The 25,077-nt window shown below is 46.4% G+C and overlaps 1 protein-coding gene across 2 annotated transcripts in view; it reads left to right on the top strand.

The window, feature by feature from the left end:
* The window catches only part of CORO2B (coronin 2B), a 359,010-nt gene that overhangs the window by 184,550 nt on the left and 149,383 nt on the right, over positions 1 to 25,077 (top strand). For both annotated transcript variants that reach the window (XM_078683011.1, XM_078683012.1), the window contains exon 2: positions 23,371 to 23,571. In XM_078683011.1, coding sequence (XP_078539137.1) covers positions 23,371 to 23,571 — 201 coding nt within the window. The remainder of the gene's footprint in view (positions 1 to 23,370; positions 23,572 to 25,077) is intronic.

The following is a 25,077-nucleotide window of genomic DNA, read 5'->3' as shown; positions in this document are numbered from 1 at the left end:
GAGCGCTTTTCTACAGTGTCCTTGTTGTCCTCGTATTATTTGGTCTGCAAAAGTATACTAATCTTGGATTCCAGGGTAGCGCGTTACTCTCTGAAAAGTACTACAGTGCCTCATCATGGGTCATAAACGCTATATAAACACATTTACAATTACTTAAAACGATGTGTCCGGTTGCCCGGTGAAAGTTGTAAGGCAACGGTGGCATCTAGCTTTGGCGCCTGTAGTTTCTTTCTATCTTTCTGCTTCTAGAAGTGCATTTTAGGTTGTGTTCTGCATAGTTGTGTGGGCCTTCCTCCTAGGGCACAAGTCCTAAAACGAGCATTTGCAATGCAATAGGTATCGCAGCATTCAAGTTTGAGGTATTGGCATTGTATATGACAATGTGTTGCATGAATTTTTTTGCAACCTCTGTATTGGCTGGTGGTGTTTGTGCCCGGTGAAAGCGTGCACTGATGGATGGTGGTGTTTGTGCCCGGTGAAAGCGTGCACTGACGACTTATGGTGTCTGTGCCTGGTGAAAGTGTGCACTGACGGCTGATGGTGTGTGCCTGGTGAAAGCGTGCACTGGCGGCTGGTGGTGTTTGTGCCCGGTGAAAGCGTGCACTGACAGCTGGTGGCGTTTGTGCCCGGTGAAAGCGTGCACTGATGACTTATGGTGTCTGTGCCTGTTGAAAGTGTGCACTGATGGCTGGTGGTGTGTGTGCATGGTGGAAAAGCGTGCACTGACATGTTTAAAAGCAAAGTGCGCCATACTGCGATTGCTACAATAGTTAATTGTGGATGCGTTAACAATTGATGCGTGCACTGATGGCTGGTGGTGTGTGTGCCTGTAGAAAATGTGCACTGATGGCTGGTGGTGTGTGTGCCTGGTGGAAGTGTGCACTGCCGGCTGGTGGCGTGTGTGCCTGGCGGAAGCGTGTACTGACGACTGGTGGTGTGTGTGCCTGGTGAAAGCGTGCACTGGCGGCTGATGGGGTGTGCCTGGTGAAACGTGCACTGACGGCTGATGGGGTGTGCCTGGTGAAACGTGCACTGACGGCTGATGGGGTGTGCCTGGTGAAAGTGTGCACTGACAGTTGGTGGTGTGTGTGTGTGTGTGCCTGGTGAAAGCGTGCACTGACGTCTGGTGGTGTGTGTGTGTGTGGTGGAAGCGTGCACTGATCGCTGGTGATGTTTGTGCCCTGCAAAAGTGTGCACTGAAGGCTGATGGTGTGTGTGTCTGGAAGCGTGCACTGAAGGCTGTTGGTGTGTTTGCCTGGTGGAAAAGTGTGCACTGACATTTGTTGGTAGGCGGATATGTAGACACAAACGATAGCCAATTGAGTCTCGAGGTAGCAGGGATAGTAGGGACCCTCCCTGCCGCCTGCACTAGCTAAAGAAGAGGTGGAGCGCAGTCCATCGACGTAAGAAGGATCAAGTGCTCAATTAGCCCCTACAGCATTGCTCGCCGAGACCTAAAAAACGACCACTTTCAAAGTACATCTCAGTACAGTGCTATAAAGTGCCCTATTAACAGCAAAACTTCCACGAGTTAAAGAAATACACTTTTTGAACTCTGAAGAAAGTTTGTCATATGTTAAGTAGTTTAGTTGTATGATTTACATAACTAATATTTTCAGGGCTCGGCCAGTGCACGGCTCTGAGCAGTCGGGCAACTAGAGCCACATTTAAGGGGGGAGGGGCTGAAAAATATTTTGGGGGGGCGGGGGTGCTATTTCTTCAAACCAAAGACAGAGGGGCTGTAAGAAGGGGTGAACACACAACAAAAGCCTCATTTTCACGTAAATGGTCTTTAAAGACCTGTTAATCACTCGGGTGCGGTTGCAATTTAGATGCTCGCCAGCCCGCGAAGCTGTATCAGCCCGAGCTGACACACACGACGGGGGGGGGGGGGCTGAAGCCCTGCGAGTTCTCTAATTTCCCTGTATTGAACTCTTCTGCTTGTCTTTACCATCATATTTCCGTATTCTTTTGATTGCGGCGTCCTTCTACCGCGATCCCATCTTTCACGTCGACTGTTCAATCTCTGGTCAACGGACCACTCTTCTTTCTGCCTGTCTGTCCTCAAGTGCACCGACTTTTTCGTATCTGTCTCTCTGCCTTCCGTCTTTCCAACCTACCAATGTCTATGGGTCGTATGCCTGCCTACCCTCCTACCGACCTACAGATTTCTTGGGGTCGTGCCCTTTCACATCCGTGAGGGCAATTGTTACTTTCCCGACTCGAACCTCTCAGCACATTCTGCCCGTTGCCCTTTCACCACCTCTCTCGTGCCGTACACTGGCATTTACCGTATTCATCATCTTAGTACTTCACCAGCGGCCACCCACCCTCGTTCACGGCGTGTCAAGGATGCAATCCATTGCAGGCAAGGAACATCGCCCCATCTGTTGAACACCGTCCCATCTGTTGAAGTAGCGCTATTCAACCATAATCGCATACAGAGGCTCCCTTAAGCACCTGCTGCTTTATTGATTTTGCCGACCTTGCCCTCCCTGCGGTGCCTTTTCTTTCGCCCTTCAGGCCTTGGGCCTCACTCTTTTATGCCTTCATTGCCCCATCGCCCGCCACTCTTTCCTTTGAACCTTACCTGTTGTCCATCCATCCAGTCTTATATTATATCCTCTCAGCACATTCTGCCCGTTGCCCTTTCACCACCTCTCTCGTGCCGTACACTGGCATTTACCGTATTCATCATCTTAGTACTTCACCAGCGGCCACCCACCCTCGTTCACGGCGTGTCAAGGATGCAATCCATTGCAGGCAAGGAACATCGCCCCATCTGTTGAACACCGTCCCATCTGTTGAAGTAGCGCTATTCAACCATAATCGCATACAGAGGCTCCCTTAAGCACCTGCTGCTTTATTGATTTTGCCGACCTTGCCCTCCCTGCGGTGCCTTTTCTTTCGCCCTTCAGGCCTTGGGCCTCACTCTTTTATGCCTTCATTGCCCCATCGCCCGCCACTCTTTCCTTTGAACCTTACCTGTTGTCCATCCATCCAGTCTTATATTATATCCTCTCTTCTCGCGTACTTTCACAAACTGCCACTGACATGTCTCTCATCCCATAATCCCGGTTTCTCGCGCCTCTGGGGCCTCACTCTCACCCCTCGCCTTCGGCTCCCCCCTTGCCCTTTCGCACCGCCTCCTGCCTCTCGAACTCCGTTTCTCGCCTTCCTCTCCAGCCTCGGGCACACACCACCACTGCCCTGCTCTCTCCCGGGCTCCCGCTTGCCCATCTCCTTGGTGATGCTGATGTCATGGTCGCACCTGCACGAGCACTTTGAACGTGCAGATCACCTGTGTCTAATTGTTTTGTTTGAGCTCTTTGCGCAGGCAGCAGCCTCCCCAGGGAAGGCCGCTCAGACTGACGCGTCCCACGCTGACGCTGCACGGTGACGTGGAGGCACGCGGGTGGGCAGGGGACAGGCTGAGGCCCACTGGCCTACAGGGAAATTAGCACATTTTGATGCCAACCAGTGTATTTTCAATGACTAGCGTGGGAGGGCTGGGAGTCACCTGCTGGGCCAAATCAAGAGATGTCACCCCAGACCGTTGTCTGAATGAACGGCGGGACACCCACAGAATCAGTTGATATCGTATTTTTTACAGCCTGCTCTCCCAAAGCAAAGTAGTGCGTAGGATTGTCACGATCCGGGAGTTCCTATAGAGTCGTAGTAGTCTGATTTCCAACTCATTGGGGCAAGGACTTGCTCCAATGCACCAACCAAAAAATAAAAATAAACCAGCTGACCAGGGGAAAGGGAGGGCCCTCGGGGGCAAGGAATGCCCCCTAGCAATGAGGGATCCGACTTCGGGAGCAGCCCAGGGCCAGTGAAGGGAAACAAAGTGCGCGGCACAATAGCTGCTCGTGCACACACGCTTACGCACTGAACATGCGTGCTACCACCTTGCCTGGGACATGGGCGGGGATGGAGTGCGCGGCAGTCCAGGCAGTCCGGGTCTCCCGTGAGCTGAGGGAGCCCAGCGTGGAGCGCACCCCGCAGAGGAGACTGAGGAAGTCAGGAGTGGCGGTGAGTGGGGTTTAGTTGGAGGGGGGGTGGCGGGGGGAATGGTCTCGGAGTGCCTGGAGGAGCAGTGGTGACGCGGGGCTCCCATGCCCGAGGGAGAGCCCTGCGGAGACTGCAGATGTCCGGAGTGGCGGTAAGTGGGCCTTAGTTGTAGGGGGGTCTTGGTGCGCTTGTGTGTGTGTGTGTGTGTGTGTGTGTGTGTGTGTGTGTGTGTGTGTGTGCGCGCGCGTGTATATGTGTGCGACGGCGGGGGGGTTGTCTCTGTATGTGTGCGTACGTGTGTGTGTGCGCGTGTGTGTGTGTGTCTCTGTGTGTGCGCATGCGTGCAGGGGGAGGTGTGGCTGTGTGTGTGTTGGAGCTTCCCAGGAGACAGGAGATAGCCACAGCGTTCGCGCGCGTGCGGCCTGCTCCGATCCGATTTTTGGATGCGCGTGGCCATGTCTTGTCTCCTGGAATGCTGAGTCGCTGACAATATGTCTCTGGTGAGACAGCGCTTCGCGCTGTAAACGCCACGAGACCTAAAAAAAAAGTGGGGGGACTAACCTAGTGAATCAGTATGCAAGTGGCATCGCAGCGCATGGCATCGCAGCGCGTGACATTACAGGAACTGATTACAAAAAGGGGGTGGTGATGGACAGAGTATCTGAGTTAATCAGAACACTCCTACCCAGTCAACAGATCAGGGCTTGATCCATCACCATTTTTTAGCTCACTGCACCATCCCAGTTCAGAACCTGGCTATATGCAAATTAGTCTGTCCCTGGCCCAGTGCATCATGGGAACAGGGCAGACCAAACTACCAAGCTAATTCTTCACTGGAAAGGAAACAAGCTTCCGGGGACCGGTTTCTGGCATTACAGCCGTCTTCGGCCCGGCTTGCTTGAATCCTGAGGGTGCAATGAGCAAGGGACTCATGTCTGAGCATACCCTTCCACACTCATGGTGGCCAAAATAATTACAAAAGGGGGGTGGTGATGGACAGAGTATCTGAAGTAAAGAATTGGCTTGGTAGTTTGGTCTGCCCTGTTCCCATTATGCACTGGGCCAGGGTCAGACTAATTTGCATGTAGCCAGGTTCTGAGCTGGGATGGTGCAGTGAGCTAAAAAACGGTGATGGATCAAGCCCTGATCCTTTGACTGGGTAGGAGTGTTCTGCTTAATTCAGATACTCTGTCCATCACCACCCCCTTTATGAATCATTACAGGAACTGACATCACAAGAAGTGATATCAGATCTTTAGCCCTCACATATATGTTTAGCAGGTGTATCATGGGCACATTTCGAGTATACTTGCACACCTTCCTGAATTAGGCAGAAGATTCAAACTTTTGTACGCTACACATAAAACATTGTTACTTTTTGTCAGTGTTAGGCTTTCTATAGCCATAGTGCTTTAAAAGAAATAGTGATATTTAAATTATTACAACGTCTCAAAAGCATATATAAATGCAATTTATTTTGTGCAAATACTGGGAAAGATCCACACATCTGACGGTCTAACAGTGCATGCAAATCTCCTAAAAAGAGCCTGAACAAAGTGAAAAGCTGTCTCTCCTAATTATGTGTGAAGTGCTAGCAAGGTACCAGCCTTTGTTTCCCCTCTGCTGCATTTACATCAGGTGTGAGGCTCCTGACTGCTGCCAGCCAGGAAACTCCAACAAAAGGAGGCTTGATGACCCCTGAGATTCGGCCTTTGCTAAGGCCGAGTATCCCAGCAGGAGTCAGAAATAAGAGTCCCGTCCCCGCCTGGACTTGTTGTGATCGAAAGCAGACAACAACGTGAAGGCCTGCTGAATGTGTCCTGGTGTTTTACAGCGGGACGAATTCAGCATCTTTTTTAGTGGGGCCCAACTTCTTGGCAGGATGGACAGCATCCAACCTGTGAAAGAAGTGGGGGGACACCGTCCACCTGTGTGGAACCCCGACTTGTGCCCTGCTTCCTCCCATGACGTTCTCTTCCTTCTCAGATTTAGACCTAGGCATGCGGAATATGTTTTTTCTCTGGTGAAGATTTGTAACGCTCCCGCTTTTTGCCTTTCTTTAAGTTACCTGGTTTATCATCTGCACAAATGGACTAATTACCCCTAACCAGAAAAGTCCAGAGTCCTTCTGGCCGCTTTGCAGGATAATTTGCAGTTTATTTAACAGGACCATAGGTTTGGGGCTGGGAGCACGCTCACAGAATGGTGGGGATTGGATTGCTGAGGGAGCTCCCTGCGTGCAACTCTTGTATGGGTTCTATTTGAGGGTTCTGGTGGCGTTGCTTCTGGGCATTGAGTTGGACAGAAAAGGAGTTACTCTCACCTCAGGGCAATCAGGCAGGGCCTGATGGACTAGTCTAACATCATTATGAAGGCTGGTTTCTTAGCATTTGTGACAGGTTTTATGGCCAAGCGGACGGTTTTTACTGTTGATTTTCCTGATAAAAAACACCTTTTTAGCTATCTGCTTCACTGATGGGGGCCACTTTTATTTTGGTGTCCAGGTCTAATTTTTTGTGTCAGTCTGACCCTGGTCTAAAAGACTGGTAAAATTGTGCATTTTTCTACCTTTTCACAGTTTTCCCTGTGCAAATCCCTGCAGGTGCAGCACAGGGGAGTTTGTGCTGTGAAAACCATAGATCGAAGGGCAATTTGTACCCAATTTTTAGGTTTTGCCTGCACAGCGCTTGCGCTGTTCTTGAGAAATCTATTGTTTTTAATATAAACTTAAAAGGTACTTTCATCCTGCCTCCTCTTTCCTGGCTTCTCATCGTTTCCTGTGCGTGCTACTTACTGTTCCTCCATTTCTATTGGCTGGTGAAGATTTTCCTGCATTTACCAATGCTTGCTCCTTGCCTGCTTCTCTTATCACTTCAATTAATATTTATTTCGGTCATAGACCATAGAGGATACAAACATACAATCGATATAAAACATCATTATGACAATATTCATCAACATTAAAAAAGAAATACTCAATTGGATATCATAAAAGCTAAAAACGTAGTTAAAAACAAAGTACAAAAGTTGAAAGGGTTAAAAAGTGGTACAACTAGGACAGATACTGAGCAAGCGAGACGCGTGTATCACACCTCAAGATGGGGTAGGGGTAACAGTTTCACCAGGAGATATTATTAATAAATGACCAGCGCCTGCACCACAGGGCGAGCAAGAAACGGGAGACTGAAAATACAACAGGCGGAGAAGTGTCACATTTCAGGATTCTAAGTGTCTGATGATAGTGTTTGAACCCCAAATTTCTACACAGTTGGACGAGTCAACACTGCCTAATAAGCTTGTAACATGGGCAGAAGAAGAAGACATGGGGCTCGGTCTCCTCCTGTTCACCACACGCTGGACATTCTAGGAGCTTAGATTGGGACCATTTATGAGAGAAAACCCTAAGTGGTAGTGTACCATGTCTGAATTGTACAGAGTTTCCTCGCTACACTGGGTAAAATCATGTCCAAAAAGGGCTCCAATGTATAGTCCTCTTTGATACTGAGAAACTCTATGGTTAAAGAACCCAGCGTAGAGTTACTAAGAATATCCGATATCTGATGGTTGCGATGGAGTTTCACCAGGTCAGCACGTGACATATCTGCACAGGCAACTTCAGGGTTGCTCCAGAGCTCTAAATTACCCAGTCTCTTGCTCTCTTTTTTTATGTAAGCAAACTACTGGAGTTTTTCTATCCCAGGTAGACCCATAAGTTCTTTAACTGCAGATCTAAAGTGCTTCAATTCTGGGGTAACCCACAATCTGCGCCAATATGTTAGTGGACGTAAACCGATTTCTTCATCTATTGGTCTGATTCCTAAATCCATTCTCCAGTGAATAAGGGGAGTGCTGGCTGGGAGAGCCAATAAAGAAGAAACAAATGTTCTGCCTTGAGAATATATTCAGTTGAAGAGTGCCCCCACAGTTCGGTCCCATAAATTATAGCTCCCCTAGCTTGCGCTCTGTAGATTTCAAGAATGGAGGCAACTGGTTTAGAGGTGGATTCCCTGTGCAGTTTTAGAACACCCCCCGAGGTCTGCGCCAGCCTGAGTTTGGCCTTAGCAATCTGGGGGCCCCACTCCATATTATCTGGTCTATGACCGAAATAAAGATTATTTGAAGCTTCTCTTATCAGGTTCCTATCGCCGTCACTTTGGTAGAACAATTTTTTCATAAAGTTTTGCCTCTATTTTGTCTATTTACTATTGCAGCATATTTATATATAACGGTTTATCGCTTGGGGAGATTAAGTGATTTGCCTAGAATCACAGGATGTTGTCAGCGAGAGACTAACCAGGATCCCCAGCTCTCAAGTCAAGATCTCTGGCCACTGCGCCACATCCTCGACACTCCCATGTTATTTGTCAGGGCGCTCTTTCCTTCTCCCGGACCTTACATGATAGAAACAGTACCTTATTCATCACATAGGCAAAACCAATGCATTACCAATGCTTGCTGTATTTCCTGCCGGATTTAGAAAGAGCCTAGAACTTGTTCTGTGAAATGTATCTGATGGAGGACCAGTCTGTTAGACTCGGAGATGCCTGCAACATAAATTGTCTCAAAAGAGATGATTTTCAGGGGAATGTAGCAAAGTGAAAAAACTCACGTACTTTGCAGATTTTGCCACAAGCCCACTTCAGAATCTATGACTTACTGTGTGCAAACGTCTCCCTCTGAGTTTTCCACACCGCACACTCAACTACTTACCCTGCGTACATTCTCCAGAGGGGCCACGGGCGGCATGAGGGGAGGTGCCTGCCGCGGTCCATATCTCTGAGGGAACAGTTACCCTTCCAAGGCCGCTCGTCCTGCCTCGCGCCTTCCGCGCCAAGGCCTCCGCGTGAGACATCCTCTGCCCTGAGGGGGGAGGGGTCACCAATGTTGTTTTTTGCCTGAATTCTTGCTGAAGATGTATTTGTTAGACGTGAAAACAAACGAAACGCCAAGCTCCGCCTGTCCTGCCCCAGGAATGCGAGGCTCAGTTTCGGCAGAAGAAGCTCTCGCAGGCCGGCGCTTAACGTGGCTTACGGCCCTAACGCCCATCAACATGACTGACAATGACTGACAGTTCCTCACCAGTTTTCCAGTTGCCAATGAATGACTCGCTCATCCCACCCTAGCAGCCTTCCAGAGGCTCATTGACTGGTTCACTCAGCCCCAGCATGCTAGACATAATCATCCATCTATTATTTTGTAAGTCTGGCTAGACTGTGCAGCTGTCTGGGTGACCTATTGTTTACAATGCATAAATATACATAGGGCGTTGGCGCAGTTCAGATGAGTGTCTGTTTCACCTCATTGGCATGTCCACAGCCCGCCTCTTGTGGGGTGCTTGCATTGCAATGCACGAGGGCTATTTTATATCTCAGAATTATGCAAACACACATTCCATTATTTGTCTCACAGATGCATTGAGGAAATGAACCTTTTTTTTGTTTTGGTTTTCACATTAATAGGCAATATTTCGTGTTTTAGTCTGGTTTGAAAATGCAATCTAGGCCTACTGGCTTTATCAGTTCCTGTTTTCTTTAATGTAAATGATGTGGTCTTTGCATAATTTTAGTAACCAATATGAATTTTTGGATTATGAGTTCTTGTTGTTATGGTCTCTGCAGAGATGTTCTGGGGTTGGCTCAGAATACCAAAATTCTGTCTGTCTGTCTATCTGGCCGCCGAGATGGCCAGGACTCGCATAGAGATGAAAAGATCACACTTTATTACACTTTCACTCATCTTCAAGGCTACCCCGGGGTGTCACTTCTATTGTCTATTGTCTATGGTCTTCCCATGTCTCTGGAAATGGCAGCACCTCATTCTTAGCAAAAGACCACAGAGGCCAAACTTATCACGTTCACTGCTTCTTCCTTCTTTCAAAGTCTTCGCACATTACTTCCTTACCTGCGTTTGAAGGAATTCTCCCTTTACACGGCAAATCTGGCAGACTAAGGTAGTGCCTCTCCGCTCCCCTTGTCTGTCTAACATGCATGACGAATGTATTACCTTCCATCGTCAATATTTCATAAAGACCAGTGACATCAGTCTGGTTTCATACCTGGGCCTAGCACAGATACTGCTCAGGTTGCCATGTTATTTGCAGATAGAATATCCCCCAAACATTTAGAGAACACCTTTTCATTAGCGCCTCATTTACAATCCTGCTTACGTGCTGTTAATTAACTAGCAAACAAAATGTGTTTTGTATCATCAACAGCATGTTAGGGGCTTTATAAAATCAAGTATCTAACTGTTGCGATGAGTGTCCATAAATTGTTTGTATAGGGACCAGAACATGTCGACCAGAAGTCGATTTTTATTCACTTGTAATGTGATAGACTCCATGACTGCCATACAACATGCAATAAAGTACTGTGAGAAGAATGGATGCATAATTAGATTGGACCAAGTCTTGTTAAACATGGAGATTGGTTTTAACATTTCTTTACGGTAATGGTCATACACTGAATTTTTGTTAAATCCTCTACTTGTTTTTTATATGTTAACAAACTTTTCGGCAAAAACTCCTAAGCTTCTATTTGTAATTTATAAAAATCTCAAATTTGAGGATAAAAAAATCTTTCCTTCTTCAAACTCCCATAGTTCACTCCCCTACAGACAATGCCTTGGTTTACCCACATGCCAGTGGTCCACAGTACTCCCCCATAGTATTGGGGGCAGTGAGTCTGCTTAGTAAATTTGGGAAGAGGTTTGAATCAAAATGAATCACTACAAATGTCAAGCCTTTGTCCCAAGCACAATACCTTTGCTCAAATCCCCAATATGCAGATCTCTGTCTCTCTGTCTCTGTGTCTCTCTTAAGCATGAGCGCAAAATCCGCTCCGATCGCGGATTTTGCGGATTTTCGGCAAATCCGCGATCCGCGAACTCTCGCGGATTTGCCGAAAATCCGCAATCCGCGATCGGAGCGGATTTTGCGGTCAAAAGTTCAAGCGCGCCTAATTAACGATGGCGCCGGCAAGCTGCCAGCGCCCATCCTGCAATAGTTACTTAATTAGCTTCAACAGGAAGCTCTAACAGATAAGATACAGCAGGGGCTCGAGCGCCTGCTTTATTTTAGCAGTTGGAGCTTCCTGTTGAAGCTAATTAAGTAACTTTTGCAGGATGGCGCTGGCAGCTTGCCGGCGCCATCGTAAATTACTTCAACAGTGGTGTCTTCTTGAATAAATATGAAGGGCAGGGTTCATTCGGGCACGACGGTCCTGGCACAAAAAAATAAACCTCAACAGGAAACACTTGCAAATATCAATAAAGCATGTGCCCTAGTTGAAGCTTAAATTCAGTGACTCATTCATCAGCCCAAAAATTAATCTGCTGCTCTGATCGGTCTCTGACCTTTTATACACACAAGAGGCATGCTCGCATGGACGCCCCGTCCGTTTGGCCCCGCCCACACACTCGAGGTGTGCACCGTCTTCCCGCCATTTACCCACTATGATGGACATTTCACTCAAGGGACCCCTGCGCACTTCGGCGCGATTGCATAGTGACACACACTTGGTCGCTGGAACTAGTTGAAGCGCAAATGCAGTGACTCATTCAGCAGCCCAAAAAAAAACGTGAGCGTTGGGAGGCTGGGCATCTTTGACTTTTACGAGCGCAACCCCCGTGCTGTTCCTGTGACCAGGGGCTTCTGTCTCTTAATCTGCTGCTCTGATCGGTCTCTGACCTTTTAGACACACAAGAGGCATGTGCGCTCGCGTGGAAGCCCCGTCCGTTTGGCCCCGCTCACACGCTCGAGGAAGCCCCGCCCCCAAATCCGCAAATCCGCTGAATCCGCGGATTTTGCGGATCCACGATCCGTGAATCCGCTGAATCCGCGAATCGTGGATCCGCAAAATCCGCCCATGCTTAGTCTCTCTCTCTCTGTCCCTCTTTGTCTCTCTCTCTGTCTCTCTGTCTCGTTCACCCATCACCTTCACGAGGTCCGCAAAGACCAGAACAATTGCTATTATGGCATGAATTCCCACAGTGATCAAAAGAGGGTATCCGCTTCTTCACCATTCCAAACATATCTAGATCTTGGATATGTTTGTTTATGTATGTGTATTTATAAAGTACAAACCTAGGTACAAAGCGCTGAAGGGGGAGTGGGACAAGTGCTTCTAGGTGTCATGAGAATTCAGCTTACTTACACAAGGAGCACTCATGTTATCTCATGTTATCTCATGTTATCTTCTATTATCTTCTATAGCGCACAGCTGCCCCAGCAAAGGGGCGTCCCGGCGCTTTGACTGGCAGAAGGAATACACATACAGAACAGAAGAAAAATCAGAGAGAAGTAGCAGCGGGGCAGTATATTAAGGTCCAGGGGGGAAAAGATAGGTTTTAATAGTCCTCCTGAACATAAGCAAATCATCTAGGGCGCGAATGTGAGCTGGTAACGAGTTCCAAAGCCTAGCCGCTAGATAGCGGAAGGAACGCCCACCCGCTCTGCAGCGTTTGAACCATGGGACTGTAGCCAGATTTTGACCCAATGACCTCCGAGAACGAGAGGGGACATAGGGGGTGAGAAGATGCTCTAGGATCTGGGGAGAGGACAGTTTAAGAATCTTGAAGGAAAGACATAGAGTCTTAAACTCAATCCTTTGAGCCATGGGCAGCCAATGGAGTTTCCGGATGGTTTCCTTTGCAGAACAGAACCTAGGTAGGCCCACCAGGGCTCTGGTCGCCGCATTCTGTACGCGCTGCATCCGGATAACTTCTGCCTGATTGGCCCCCAACAGGAGCGAACTTGCGTAATCAAGCCGCGAGAGTATGGTGGCCTGGATTATCAACTGTCTAGTGGGGGCGTCAAAAAATTTCAGGATTGGCCTGAGCCCACGCAAAATACCAAAGCATGTAGCAGCCACTTTTTTTGTGTGTCCGCAGAAACTGAGGGCGGGGTCTAACCAGACACCCAAGTTTTTAACCTCGGGTACCGGGATGGGAGCTGGACCCAGCTCTGGAGGCCACCACTGAGCGCCCCAGAGGTTGCTATGCTTACCAACAATAAGGACCTCCGTTTTCTTGGCATTGAGCTGTAAACAGTTAGCGGTCATCCAGCCAGCCACTGCTGTCAAACCCTCCCTGAACCTAGGGGCCTCAGAGTCGGAGTCCCCACCGAGTGCAACCGCCAGCTGCGTATCGTCAGCATACAAAACCATAGTCAGGCCCCACTGCTTGGCGACCGCAGCCAGTGGCTGCCATACAGATTGAACAACGTGGGGCTAAGTGCCGACCCCTGAGGCACTCCCTGCTCGATGGAATAGGGTTTAGACTCAAATGGAGGTGTAGCGACCCGAAATGAACGACCTGCTAGAAATGACCGAAACCATTCAAGTGCTAAATCAGAGATACCTGCTTCTCCCAGACGCTGCAGCAGTATTGCGTGTGAGACCGTGTCAAACGCGGCACTGAGGTCGAGTAACACCAGCGCCGCAGTTTGACCAGAGTCGAGCACGGAGCGTAGATGTTCCGTCATAGCAAGGAGAGCAGTCTCTGTGCTATGACCTGCCCGAAATCCATTCTGGGAGGAGTCCAGGATATTGGCAGTCTGAAGGTGTCTTAGTATGGTAAGTCATGTACCATTCGCCGGTGGGGTGCCGTAGATCAGATTACTTTCTGATTTATGTTGGCCTGATGTATTAAAGGGTTTTACCCATTCTGTGTCAATGGAGAAATGCTTTGATACATGTGGGCCTAAGTTTCCTTCTCCCAGACTTCCATTATTCGGAGCTGGCACCAGCAGCCAGTCCATTGCAGGGGTGACCGGCTAGCTTAAACCTGCTTGATCTCGGGGAGAGTTAAAAGCGTTGGATATCTTTTGCTACCTGGAGAGGACGCATCCCTAGCCCACCCTCCCCCGACCCTCACTCACCCCCTTACGCTAGTGTCTGCTGCACAAGAGTTAGGATGAGGGGCCTGTGAGTGGCAGTGCTTCCACATCATGAAGCTTACTTGACTAATATGACGGGGAGCTGGGTTTTAATAATTACCCTGAGGGACTCCAAGTGAATAAACCGTTAAATAATAGCCCCTGCTACCCAAACACCACAGCATCTTAATTTTAGATGCACATATTCCTTTCCGCACTGACAAGTCTCGTCAAGAGATATCTAATGCATATATTAGCTAAAATAAATTTTAATTATACAATGTTGAGCCTTAGTCAGTGCTTTTAAATGGGCAATACTGGGTGTCTGCACTCCTTTGAAAGAGGGGGGTACCTGCACCCCTCAGCACTTCTGCAATACATTTATTGGGAGAGTACCAGCACTTCTCAAGCGCAAACACATACTCTAAATAGTGAGTGCTTGCACTTCTATATTTCCATTTAAAGCACTAGGTTCAGCATGTTCCATTTGCAGCGGTTTAGTCTCTGGAATGTGGAGTACCATGTCGTGTGGTACTTAGTGTGCAGTGTGTCCGGTGCTTGTGCATGGAATGTGACGAGTGTGAGAGCTTGTGTCTGATGGTGCATGTAGGGCTGTGTGAGGGGGTGTCTTGGGATGGAATGGTGAACTAACCATTGGTAATCTGCTGTAGTCCACGTCTGAGAGTAAACACTGGGGTTTAGCACCAAATATTATCTGGAGAAAAGAAGCGTGAAGCGCAAATCCATCGCGAGAATTTGCCTTTGCCCACAGTCACTTTCTTAGCTTTACCATTACCAGGGGTGAGGTAGCTATTGCGAGTGCACTTCTTGGATTACTTTCAGCTGGAAGAGCAGTGCGGACTAAAAGCGGTTCTACTCTTTGGAGTACTTCACACTGTGATCTAAGCCACTCTCCAGGCTATAGAGCCTCAACAACATCTGCCTTTCTGTATGCTGAGAGCCATTCTGGCTGTACCTGTGCAGGGGTGTCCAAAGTAGGTCCATGACGGTCTGATCTCTGCCTGAGTTCCATATACAAGTTCAATTTAGATTCACAGTATGCACACTTCTTATATGTGTATCCTGAACCTTTGACACGCTTGCTCAAGCAGTTTTGATAATCGTCCAGAAGGCTTGGGAGTTTAGCCACGCTATGGGATATGGTGGTATCAGTGATGGGTTTTGCAACTAACTTGGTTTTCTCCATATCTTTATCGTGCTGCCGTTAGGTATTTTCTAATCCTATTAGATGCCTGTGCTGAAGTCTTCCGGGGGTATTCTACTGTCTATTGTTTCCAGGAATTTGTGCTTGGGAATGATTAGTCTGATAATGCTGGCCTGCATGCCGGGTTAATGGGGTATAGGTAGGCCTTGGAATGAGAAGTCTGATAATGCTGGCCTGCAGGCCATGTACATGGGGTGGATAGGTAGGACTTTGAATTCGTAATATGATTTTACCTAACGTTTGGATTTATGGTCACCTGTTACACTGTTTCTTGATGCAAGTGCTAAAAGCTTCTCCCAGCTCAAACCATCACAAAAAGAAGTTCTTAAACCCCCCTGATCCCTTAAATGTTCCTAATTTTTTCTATAACTTATCGATACTAAAATTTTACCTGTATTATTTGTATTTCACATAATGTCATTTATACGTCTAATTCGTTTATTCGCAAATATGCTTATTCCAGATATTTTGTTACAAGATAACTGTTATGTATTGTTTATAGACACTCTTTTATTTGTCAATAACATTTTCTTGAACTAGATTGTTTCGGAGTCTTGGAATGCTCAGTATAGTTTTGCTGCCATGCATCCTTTGAGGTTTTGGTATTTGCTAGCCTTGAAATGCCTTGGGTGCTGTTGTTTTCCTTTATCTTCTCTTCTTTGTTGTTTAAGTTTAAAATTCCCATTGGGATATTTGCTATCCTGCAACTTTTGCAGTTTGCAAGCCTTGGAATGCTCAATATGATTATGCTGGCTGGCATGCCCTGTGTATGAGCTATATGAGAGATTTGGAATGCTCACTTTGATTTTGCTGTTTTGCATTCTGTATGGAAGAGGTAGTTGCAAGCCTTGGAATGCTTAGAGTGATTTTGCAGCCTTGCATCCTGTGCAGATTGAGTGTTGGCGAGCCTTTGATTGCTCAGTGTGGTTGTGTTGCCATGTATGCTGAGTGTATGAGGTATCTTATTTGTAAGCCTTTGATTGGCAGATCGTTTAATGTTGCTGTGTGCAATTGTATGCCTTGGAATTCCCATGTGAGTGGCTCTTTTCCTACATCATGCTGGATGTGGAGCATTTGACCTGCAGATGTCTCTTATGCTCAGGATCGGACAGGCCTATAGGAAAATCTAAAGACACATAGATGATGGACGGAATGCAGAGCAAATCAAACATTCACCCCCAGTCAATAGATCTGGATTAAATCCATTGTTCTTTTGCTCACTTCACCACCCCAGTTTAGACCCAGCCATATGCAAATCAGTCTTGACCTTGTGCCCCATGGGAACAGTCCAGTCCGAACTGCCAAGCCAGGTCCTCCCTGGACCGGAAACAAGCATGCATGGCTGCTACCAGGTCTTACGCAGTGTGCCCATGGCCTATATGTGGCAGGATTTGTGGCCTTCCTGAGTGTGCTAGGCGCTGGCACAGTTGCAGAAGAGAGACATCCAATAGTCCAGGCAGGCTTGCATGAACCCAGCCACCTCCCTCCCAAGTGTAAGGCCATAGATTGCAACAGTTGCAAAAGGGGACTGTGCTGTGTCAGAGAGGTTGTAGGTTGTGGCTGCGTTAAAAACCCAGCTTCCACACCTGCACCCTGAATGACTCCAGCAGTACAGCTTGAAGTGCCCTAAAGTACCTATAACTCCTGCCCTCGCCAGGCACTGCTTATGACCGCACATATTGCAACACTCATGATGTGTTCAGTGACATGATTGATAGCGTTACCAATGACAACTGAACTGGTATCATTGATGATAACACTGTGCATGGTGGAGCGGGAATTATAGTTACTTGAGATAACTATAACTGGTGGATTTCAGTGTTTTCTTTAGTTTAAAAAGTTAAATTGTCAGTGAAATTTTCACCTAACTATAACGTTACTTTAACCTTGGATTTTTTTCATTGAAAATATATTTATATTTGAGTTTTACTTACCTTAAATAGACTTACCATTTCTAGTAAGAGCAGTGTGCAAAAGTCAAGCATTGTAATGTCATACAACTCGAGTAGGGTAGGGTACCCAACACCAAACGATCCTTGTTTAGATTATGGTGAGTTCGACCTGCCATGATGTTGAGATAAGGAGAAAAGATGTGTTCTTTAATTGTTCACATGGTACTGAGAGCAAAATAGGAAACAGACGCCAAATGTAAACAGATATCCCCACCATTTGAGAGCTAGAATTCAAGAAGATTTAGGGAGATTATAGTTCTAGAAATGCTACCCTGTGACCTGAGAAACAAGACATATGTTTAGTGCAGTATGGAAACCTTGGGTAGATCACCGGCTAAACGAAGAGCTACCATGGTCTTGCCCCAGCATACCGAGGCCGCTGACGACCAATGGGATCTCTGACAGTAACAGGAAGTGTTGGAGAAGGCCACTCACTTCAGATATAACAATGTAACATCATGAGTTTACATTGTCTAGCTGAATATGTGTGTATAGAGATTGGAATTTGTTTTTTCTCCTCTGGTCCTTGTGGGTGGTGGTTAATGGAAGGATGGTACCCGAGGTATAAACACACTGCATCATGTACTTTTGCAACTCGGAGAGCATCAAGTATTTTTCAGCTGAGTATCAAAAATCGATCAAATTTTCATTAAAAAAAAGCCCATCTGCTCTTGAAACTCCTAAACAAAAGACTCTTTTGGGGATCTTTAGTGGTCTTTAAGAAAATACCTGCTGGTCTGACCTCCACATAAGATCCTCCTGAGCCTTCCTGACCTTTCACACCGAGTGTCCTCCATCACTCCAGTCTCCTTGCTCATGGAAGCTAGCTGCCCTTACACCTCCTTCATGTGTATAATCTCCCTTAACCGCATGCGCGCTAGCGGTTTTCTCGCTGCGCGCTGCGATTTGAAAAAACCCGCGTTACATGACGAGCTCAGCTCGTCATCCGCGTAGCGCAGGTAACGCTCATGACGAGCTGAGCTCGTCATGAGCGTAGAAGGGGTTAAAGAGTCTCTCTCTTTCCCTTTGTTATTGATCACTCCTGCCCTGGCAGGGTGTCAATGTCTCCACCTCACTGAGGAACTATTTGAACCTTATTAACTCCCCTTGATTCTCCCGCGCCCTCGCGGATTGAACAGTCTGCCCCACCCATGAGGGGCTCTCTCGGACCCTAGAGAAAAACTGTAAATTTGCACCCTGGTCTCTGTCACCCTCGCTCTTCAGGCACGCGCGCTAGTGTCAACCTTTCAATTGGTAGCTATACAGAAGGGGGGGATGGCCACTGTTCAGAGTACCGGCTAACTCCTGGGAAGTGTCGGTACATCAGCAGTGTGACATGTGAGGCCCAAGCCAGCCCCGGGGCAATCCGGGGGTCTGACCCCTGCGGACTCCCTGCGCCTGACCCTTGCATCAGGACTTCCGGTGCTGACAGAATCGTCACACGCGGGTAGGGTCGTGACCTGTAACACACGAGAAGGCCTCGCGAGAACCTTTTCCTCTTAATAAATAACCCACAGCCATGCACGTGCTCGCGGAATCCGCCCCGGGCATCTGCTCTGCACCTCGCTGCCGTGGCACCACCTGATCCCTCATGGACACCGGGGAAGCTCGACTTCGCGTCCTGCCTGTTCTCTGGGCTTCAGTCATGGCTGGTCTGACTGAGCCCTTTTCGAGCCGTCTCCCTGGGTGTGAAGCTCTGACACTGCGGAGGGCAGGACTGGGCTTCTTCGACTGTTTCAAGTGCCTCTACCCAGTTCTTTCCTGTGAATTTTTAACTCGAGAAAGACCTGACAATGTCTCCATTACACCTGTTTTCAGACGTAACATAGCCCTCTGTCACCACCAACTGGTTACACAGGATAACTGCACTATTTTTTTTACAGAAAAAAAATATTCATTCTGTCAGTCACACCTGACCTAACTCGTTTGTTTATTTGTATGTTATTTGTCAGGTTTTTATAAAATGGGAACAAGGCCTGGGAAGACGTCAGAGCGCTGTACAATGTGAATGAGCATTTAATGGGCAACAGCAAAGTATACAGACAATAATTACAGATGGGAAACATGATCATATAAGGAGGAAATATTAAAATGACAATGGGATGACTAATACACTGAAGAATTACAAAGACTTGGTTAAATAGATACGTTCAGATAAGTGAGGTTAAGACTTTCAATAAAGGCTTGTTATGCTAAAACATGACATGCACCTGGAACCCAAGTGCGCACTCTGAAGGAGGTACACCCATATATACTTTTGACATACTGCTCCAATCTCCCTCGCCCAAGGACATCTGCAAACTCGCTAAGTCAGGCACATAGCAGCGACACTCCCAAAGGTTTTTGTAATAATTAGTTGTTAGCCCCTTCCTTACCCTTCCTCCCTATTTTACATCCTTTCCCTCTCTCTCTAGCTTAATCCCTCAGGATTTGTTGTAACCCTTGGCAACTTGTTTCGTTTAATTCGATTGTGTAATATTTAAATTGCTTTCTATCGTCTGTATTCATTTCTGAATGCTACCTCATTGTAAATGTTGCTATATTACAGTGTATACTCATGTAAAGCGCTCTGATGCCCCCGGGTCCAGCTAGCGCTATATAAAACATGTTAAATAATATAAATCCGTGCGTTTGTATTTTTTGTTTCGATAATTTGCATTTGCTTTTATCACTTTCTTTTTCATATTTCTTATTCGTATTTTATTAACTGTGTTCGACGGTTTTTAGACTTGTCTATATGCAGACTGTCTGTACTTTTTTTTTTTACTACCAATACCACTCCTCTAGGGAGTAAGGGTCCTAGGGAACATATTTATAGACCTATACCAGATTGAATCCCCAAATCCTATATATAATAACAACAGTGCAAACTGGTGGTCTAGAAAAACTAATTAATGAAAAGGAAAGAGACCAGTGGTGGTTTCTTAAAAAATCAGTTATATCCAAATGCGGACACACAAAAAGATAAAGCAGAACCTACAGAGGGAAGGTAGGAGAAGGATTTCCATCAACTGCCCTTTGTGGCCAGTGTCATCATTTGGAATTCCAGCTTCCCTGTCACGTCACCCCATAAATACAAGGGATGATACCGTGATCTGGGAGGGTGCACCCAGTAGCTAGGATAGCATAGAAACCAAAGTTGACTAACAGCCTATAGGCCCAAGTACACAGACCAAGTCAAAAAGTGCAGTGCAAAAAATTAGTGCGGAATTAAAAAGGACATAGCGGCGAACCAAACAATTTTATTTATGCTTGCTGCCATGCCTATTAAAAGAAATGCAGGTATAGCTAAAAACAAATATGCCGCAGTTCTTAGGTCGACTAGTTTCAGCCAAATGGGCAAAGTAGCCCTGGCTTTCTTCGAGGCCTTCTAAGTAATAGCTACAGCAATACGTGTGATAGATAGAAAAACAGAAAACAAAGTGCAAAACAATATTTAAACACAATCACAGTGTGACCACTTGTGACCAATAACAATACCTCTATACAGGATGAATGATAATCATGCTTTTCTATCCCCTACAGGCATGGAAAAGTATAAAGATCTCTCAGACCCTAAATAACCACACAAAACCTCTTTCCTTTATAATAAACATCAAAAGGTACACTCACCTATCCTGTATCAGGTAGTAACCTCACCTCACCTGGCTCAGACTCAGGTACATAGAAGGCCCCGCCCTGCGAGAGAAATCAATTTGATGGCTTATACTCCCATCACATGAAGTCTATGTGAAAGTTATTTAAAAGTTACAAAGTCAGCGAAGTATAAATCTCTGCTGCTTGAAATGATGAAGCATGTTACCTTTGGTGAGTGATAGGAATCCGTCCTGTAAAAGGATTTTTTCTTTTGTAGCCTGCTAGAGGTATATAGGTTAGCGGTCACAGTTTTTCTTTTTTCTGGTCTCTTGTGGTTCTAATTATCTGAATAGACCCGTGGATACTCCTACAAGATGTGCCTGCTCACAGGCCTAGGAGTGTCAGAGACATGTCAGGTTGTCAAGTGAACCACAAAATATACATTTACACATAATGAACTTATGGCCTCCTGGACCTACTTTGGACACTACGCCTCCCCTTTTTAGGTCGAGCATTCGAGACCTCTTGTATATACTTTGTGTATGTACTTTGTGGGCTCTGGAGGTCAGCCCTAGGACTCAGCTGCTTCAGCTTAGGGCCTTTTTTTCTGTTCAACTGCCTCTATTTAACTGTCTTAATAAAAAAAGGACCAGTAGAGGTCAGTAAAATACCAATATTGCTTTCTGCTGAGGGACTTTCTTTTTTAAATGTTTCTGGCAACTGCCTCTATTTAACTTTTTTTTTATATAAATCTTTTTATTAAACAATCTCAACATCAAGGTACATTGTCACAATGATTAATGGGTAGGGTACAGCAGATTACAAAAGAAATATCATATGATTGCAATAGAATAATTCAGTGGAAATCACGGGATGGATGGATCATCGCTGTCCAATTCGCGAGGGGGAGTACAAATGTCCCCACGATTTGCATTCCAAGGAGCCCATATCTTAGACCATTTCCGGGGGCAGCCCAGGGCCACATAGACGTTTTTTTCACGTAACATACTCCAATCAAGGTCTTTTTCCCAATCAGTAACCGTGGGTGCATGTGTGCCCCCCCAGAGCTGTGCTATACTCCTCTTGGCGATCATGCAAGCGAGAGTGACCCATTGTGTTGCATGTATAGTGAGGTCAGTTGGTTCCCAGACATTGAGAAGACACCTGGGTGCTTCTGGTTTGATTTCAACCCCCAATGTTTCGCTCATGACCGCATGGATTGCACGCCAGTATTCTTGGATTGAGACACAGTAGCAGAGAATATCCATGAATGTGCCTGCCTGAGAGCATCCCCACCTACACGAGTCGTCTGTCAGCCCACCTATGTACAGTCATGTACACCCTGTGAAGGATTATTAGTTTTACTAGGCGGAGCCGCGCTGGGATAGCAACAGTCTTGGGGCAGGAGACTGCCGTCAGCCAGTCCTCATCATCTAGTTCGAACCCATCCCTAGTCCATTTCTCACACAGTGCCAGTAGGGGGTCGCCTATATTATTGATCAGCTTCTGATAGGTAAGGGAGATGGTCCTCTAATGGGGAGCTTTCCAGGGGGGGGTGTTGACGTCACGGCGCAGTGTTGTCCTTAGTGCGTGCCGGACTAGGAGGTAGCAAAAGCGCTCCGAGTTCGCGAGGGAATATTGGCTTTGTAGCATGGCTCTATTTAACTTTCTTGCTATTTTACTGACCTCTTCTGGTCGTTTTCTACCAGAATCACTTTAGCATTCCCTAAATTCCAGTCCATAGAAATTGTCTTCCACGAGCACCCGTAGACAATAAAAAAATTTCAAATCTTGTATTTTCAGTGATATGAACACAGAAGGCCCTGATTTTATATTAAAAACAGCACTTTGGACTATACCATTTCCCACTGAAAGGCAATGTTTCTCTCCATGTGTTCCCATACCTGCCGTGTCACGCAGTTTGGTGCTTACTTTGTTAAAGAACAGTAGATGTTTCAGCACCCAGGCTAATGTGCTGCATAGCTAAATACATATAAGGTTCCAAAGGCGAGACCGATTGCATTGCAAATGCTTGTTTAATAGTATAATTACTTCAGCCTGTCCTTTCTTGTTCCTGATTTTTCCCACCTCACCTCTTCTGTTGGCAGTTGGCACTCGAGAGCCACCAAGATGGTAGTATCCTCAAGCTTATGTGGGATGGACACGTCATATTTATTAGTGTCGTCTGTTTTAAAAAAAAAAATATATATATATATATATTATTATTATTTTATATTTTATGGGGGGTGAAGACCACCAAAGTTCCAGGGCATGCTACTCTTGTTTTAGTAATAGTAAAGCAAGGTGCGCGCAAGAGGAAAATGCAGGGCAATTTCAGTTTTGTACAAGGCCATTGCTTGCCTGGAAAAAGTGGAAAATTCTAGAATATTTACGTAACAAAGTTACAGAATGCAGATGCCTGTTTCCAAAGGTGCATGCGGTTTCCTTTCTCCGAGGTAGACCAGCCTAAGTGGAAACAGTCAGACTCCTAAATTAATTACATTAAATAATTAGGGGAAAGACTATGACAGTGAATGCATAGCCAGTCGTAGGCCACCCGTAAGTTTGATATGTGACTTTGAATCCCCAGTGGCAGTGACTGATTCTAACTGGCCGGTCCAATAATCCCCCAATGTCCACGTTGCGATGTGGGAAGGGCTCGGAGGTGGCGGGGCCCCCAAATCATACATCCTGGTTAATCCGGCGCTGTCTTTTATGTTTTTTCCCAGATGTCATGGCGGTCGCAGTATCGCACCTCCAAGTTCCGAAATGTCTACGGGAAGGCGGCCTGCCGAGAGCACTGCTTCGACTGCGTCCCAATCACCAAGAATGTTCACGACAACCACTTCTGTGCTGTCAATGCCAAATTCCTTGCTGTTGTCACCGAGAGCGCAGGCGGGGGCGCCTTCCTGGTCATTCCGCTTCAGCAGGTAAGAACCGCCATCTTGTCCCTCTTGACAGCTGTAATATGTATTAAGGTAAGCTGTTCTTGTACTTTAAGGAATGTTTAATGTTAAGAATCTTCATACATGTTCTAGATTTAGAATATCTTGTTAGGGATAGCGATATGCATTATTCAAGAGGGAAGACCTCAGCTGTGAAGTACTGGTCGTGGGTCCTTACAAGAATAAATCCTTTTATTGAATATTGAAGTCTCATCTTGGATTACTTTGGTATAAACCCTTACCACAACAGCCTACCAGGCCCAAAGCAAACTCTTCGAATCAATGAGTGAACTGCACAACATTGTCCACAAAATATAAACTAGTGCCTAATTCTAACCTTTACTCCTCAATTGCCTATTGCTGAGAGGTTCAGGTTTTCACAATGTGAACTATACGTGATGAATGGGAGGACAGATTCTGCAAGATCTTATTCGAGAATGGGGCTGACGAATTTAATTGAAACTTGGATATATAGGTGCTGCATTTCTTAAATCTAAAGAGACAAAATAACTATGTCCCTTTAGCTGGGTGTCATCCAAGTGAAAACCCATTGATAGGGCAGAGAACCTTGGGGTATTGGAGGCCGTCAAACAGGACAACTTACATACCAAGCCCCCTTATTTCTTTGGTGTCTCCGAATCAATACCAATCTCTCAAGCAAACACCTGAGAATCTGCAGCTAAATAATGTTTTTTTCAGAGCTTAATCCAAGTGCACCGTTAAACTTTTTCTTTTGGGTTCAAATTTTGCTACAGCTGTTGCATTTCAAACATGAAACGATGTTTTATCTGGTCTGTCCATGCTAGTATGGATAGTCTCCTAACTGTTGCATCCATGCTGGTCTGCATTTCAGTAAATGCAATATTTACTTACTGGTAATCCTTTTTAAATCAAGTCTTCTCTCCCTCGTCCCAGTCCTTACCTTGGAGGGTGTTATGTTGTTGCCTGATGATTCTTCCTTTTTAACGTTTCCAAGGCACTCTGAAGATACTACTCTGATTAGCCTTTAAGTCAGGACAGCCATCTTCCTCTTCCTCTTAATGAGCAGCCTGCCACATCCCATGTGCACTTCCTGGGCAGGAGAGTAGGTTGTGAAGAGTGTTAAAAGGAAGTTTAGTCTTAGCGTGACCTCCAAGTAATTGGGCATTGTCTGCAATCAGTAGTGTTCTATGAAAGTGTACACAGTCGTCAATGTTGCTGCTTTAACATGTGTTCAACAAAGAAAGCCTTGCTACCAAGATGCCCTGTGCCAGAGAGGAGCATACCTACACTCTCAGCGGTAAATCGACACCTGACAGAGGCCGGGCTTTCATGATCAGAATTCTGAGCACATACTGAATGCAGTCACCCTCCCTAACTAGATCAATATTGATTAATAATGCCTCATTCTCTTTTAATTCTGCTGTCCCTGATAAAAACACCAGCAGGACCATCAGTTCTTCTGCTCTCAGACAGTTCGAACAACTTGGGTGGACCTCCTCCTTCTCCATT

The sequence above is a fragment of the Lissotriton helveticus genome, chromosome 3_1, assembly GCF_964261635.1.
Source record: "Lissotriton helveticus chromosome 3_1, aLisHel1.1, whole genome shotgun sequence".
NCBI classification, from domain to species: Eukaryota; Metazoa; Chordata; class Amphibia; order Caudata; family Salamandridae; genus Lissotriton; species Lissotriton helveticus.
The sequence above is the reverse complement of the archived record's forward strand: the minus strand, read 5'-3'. Positions and strand labels throughout refer to the sequence as shown.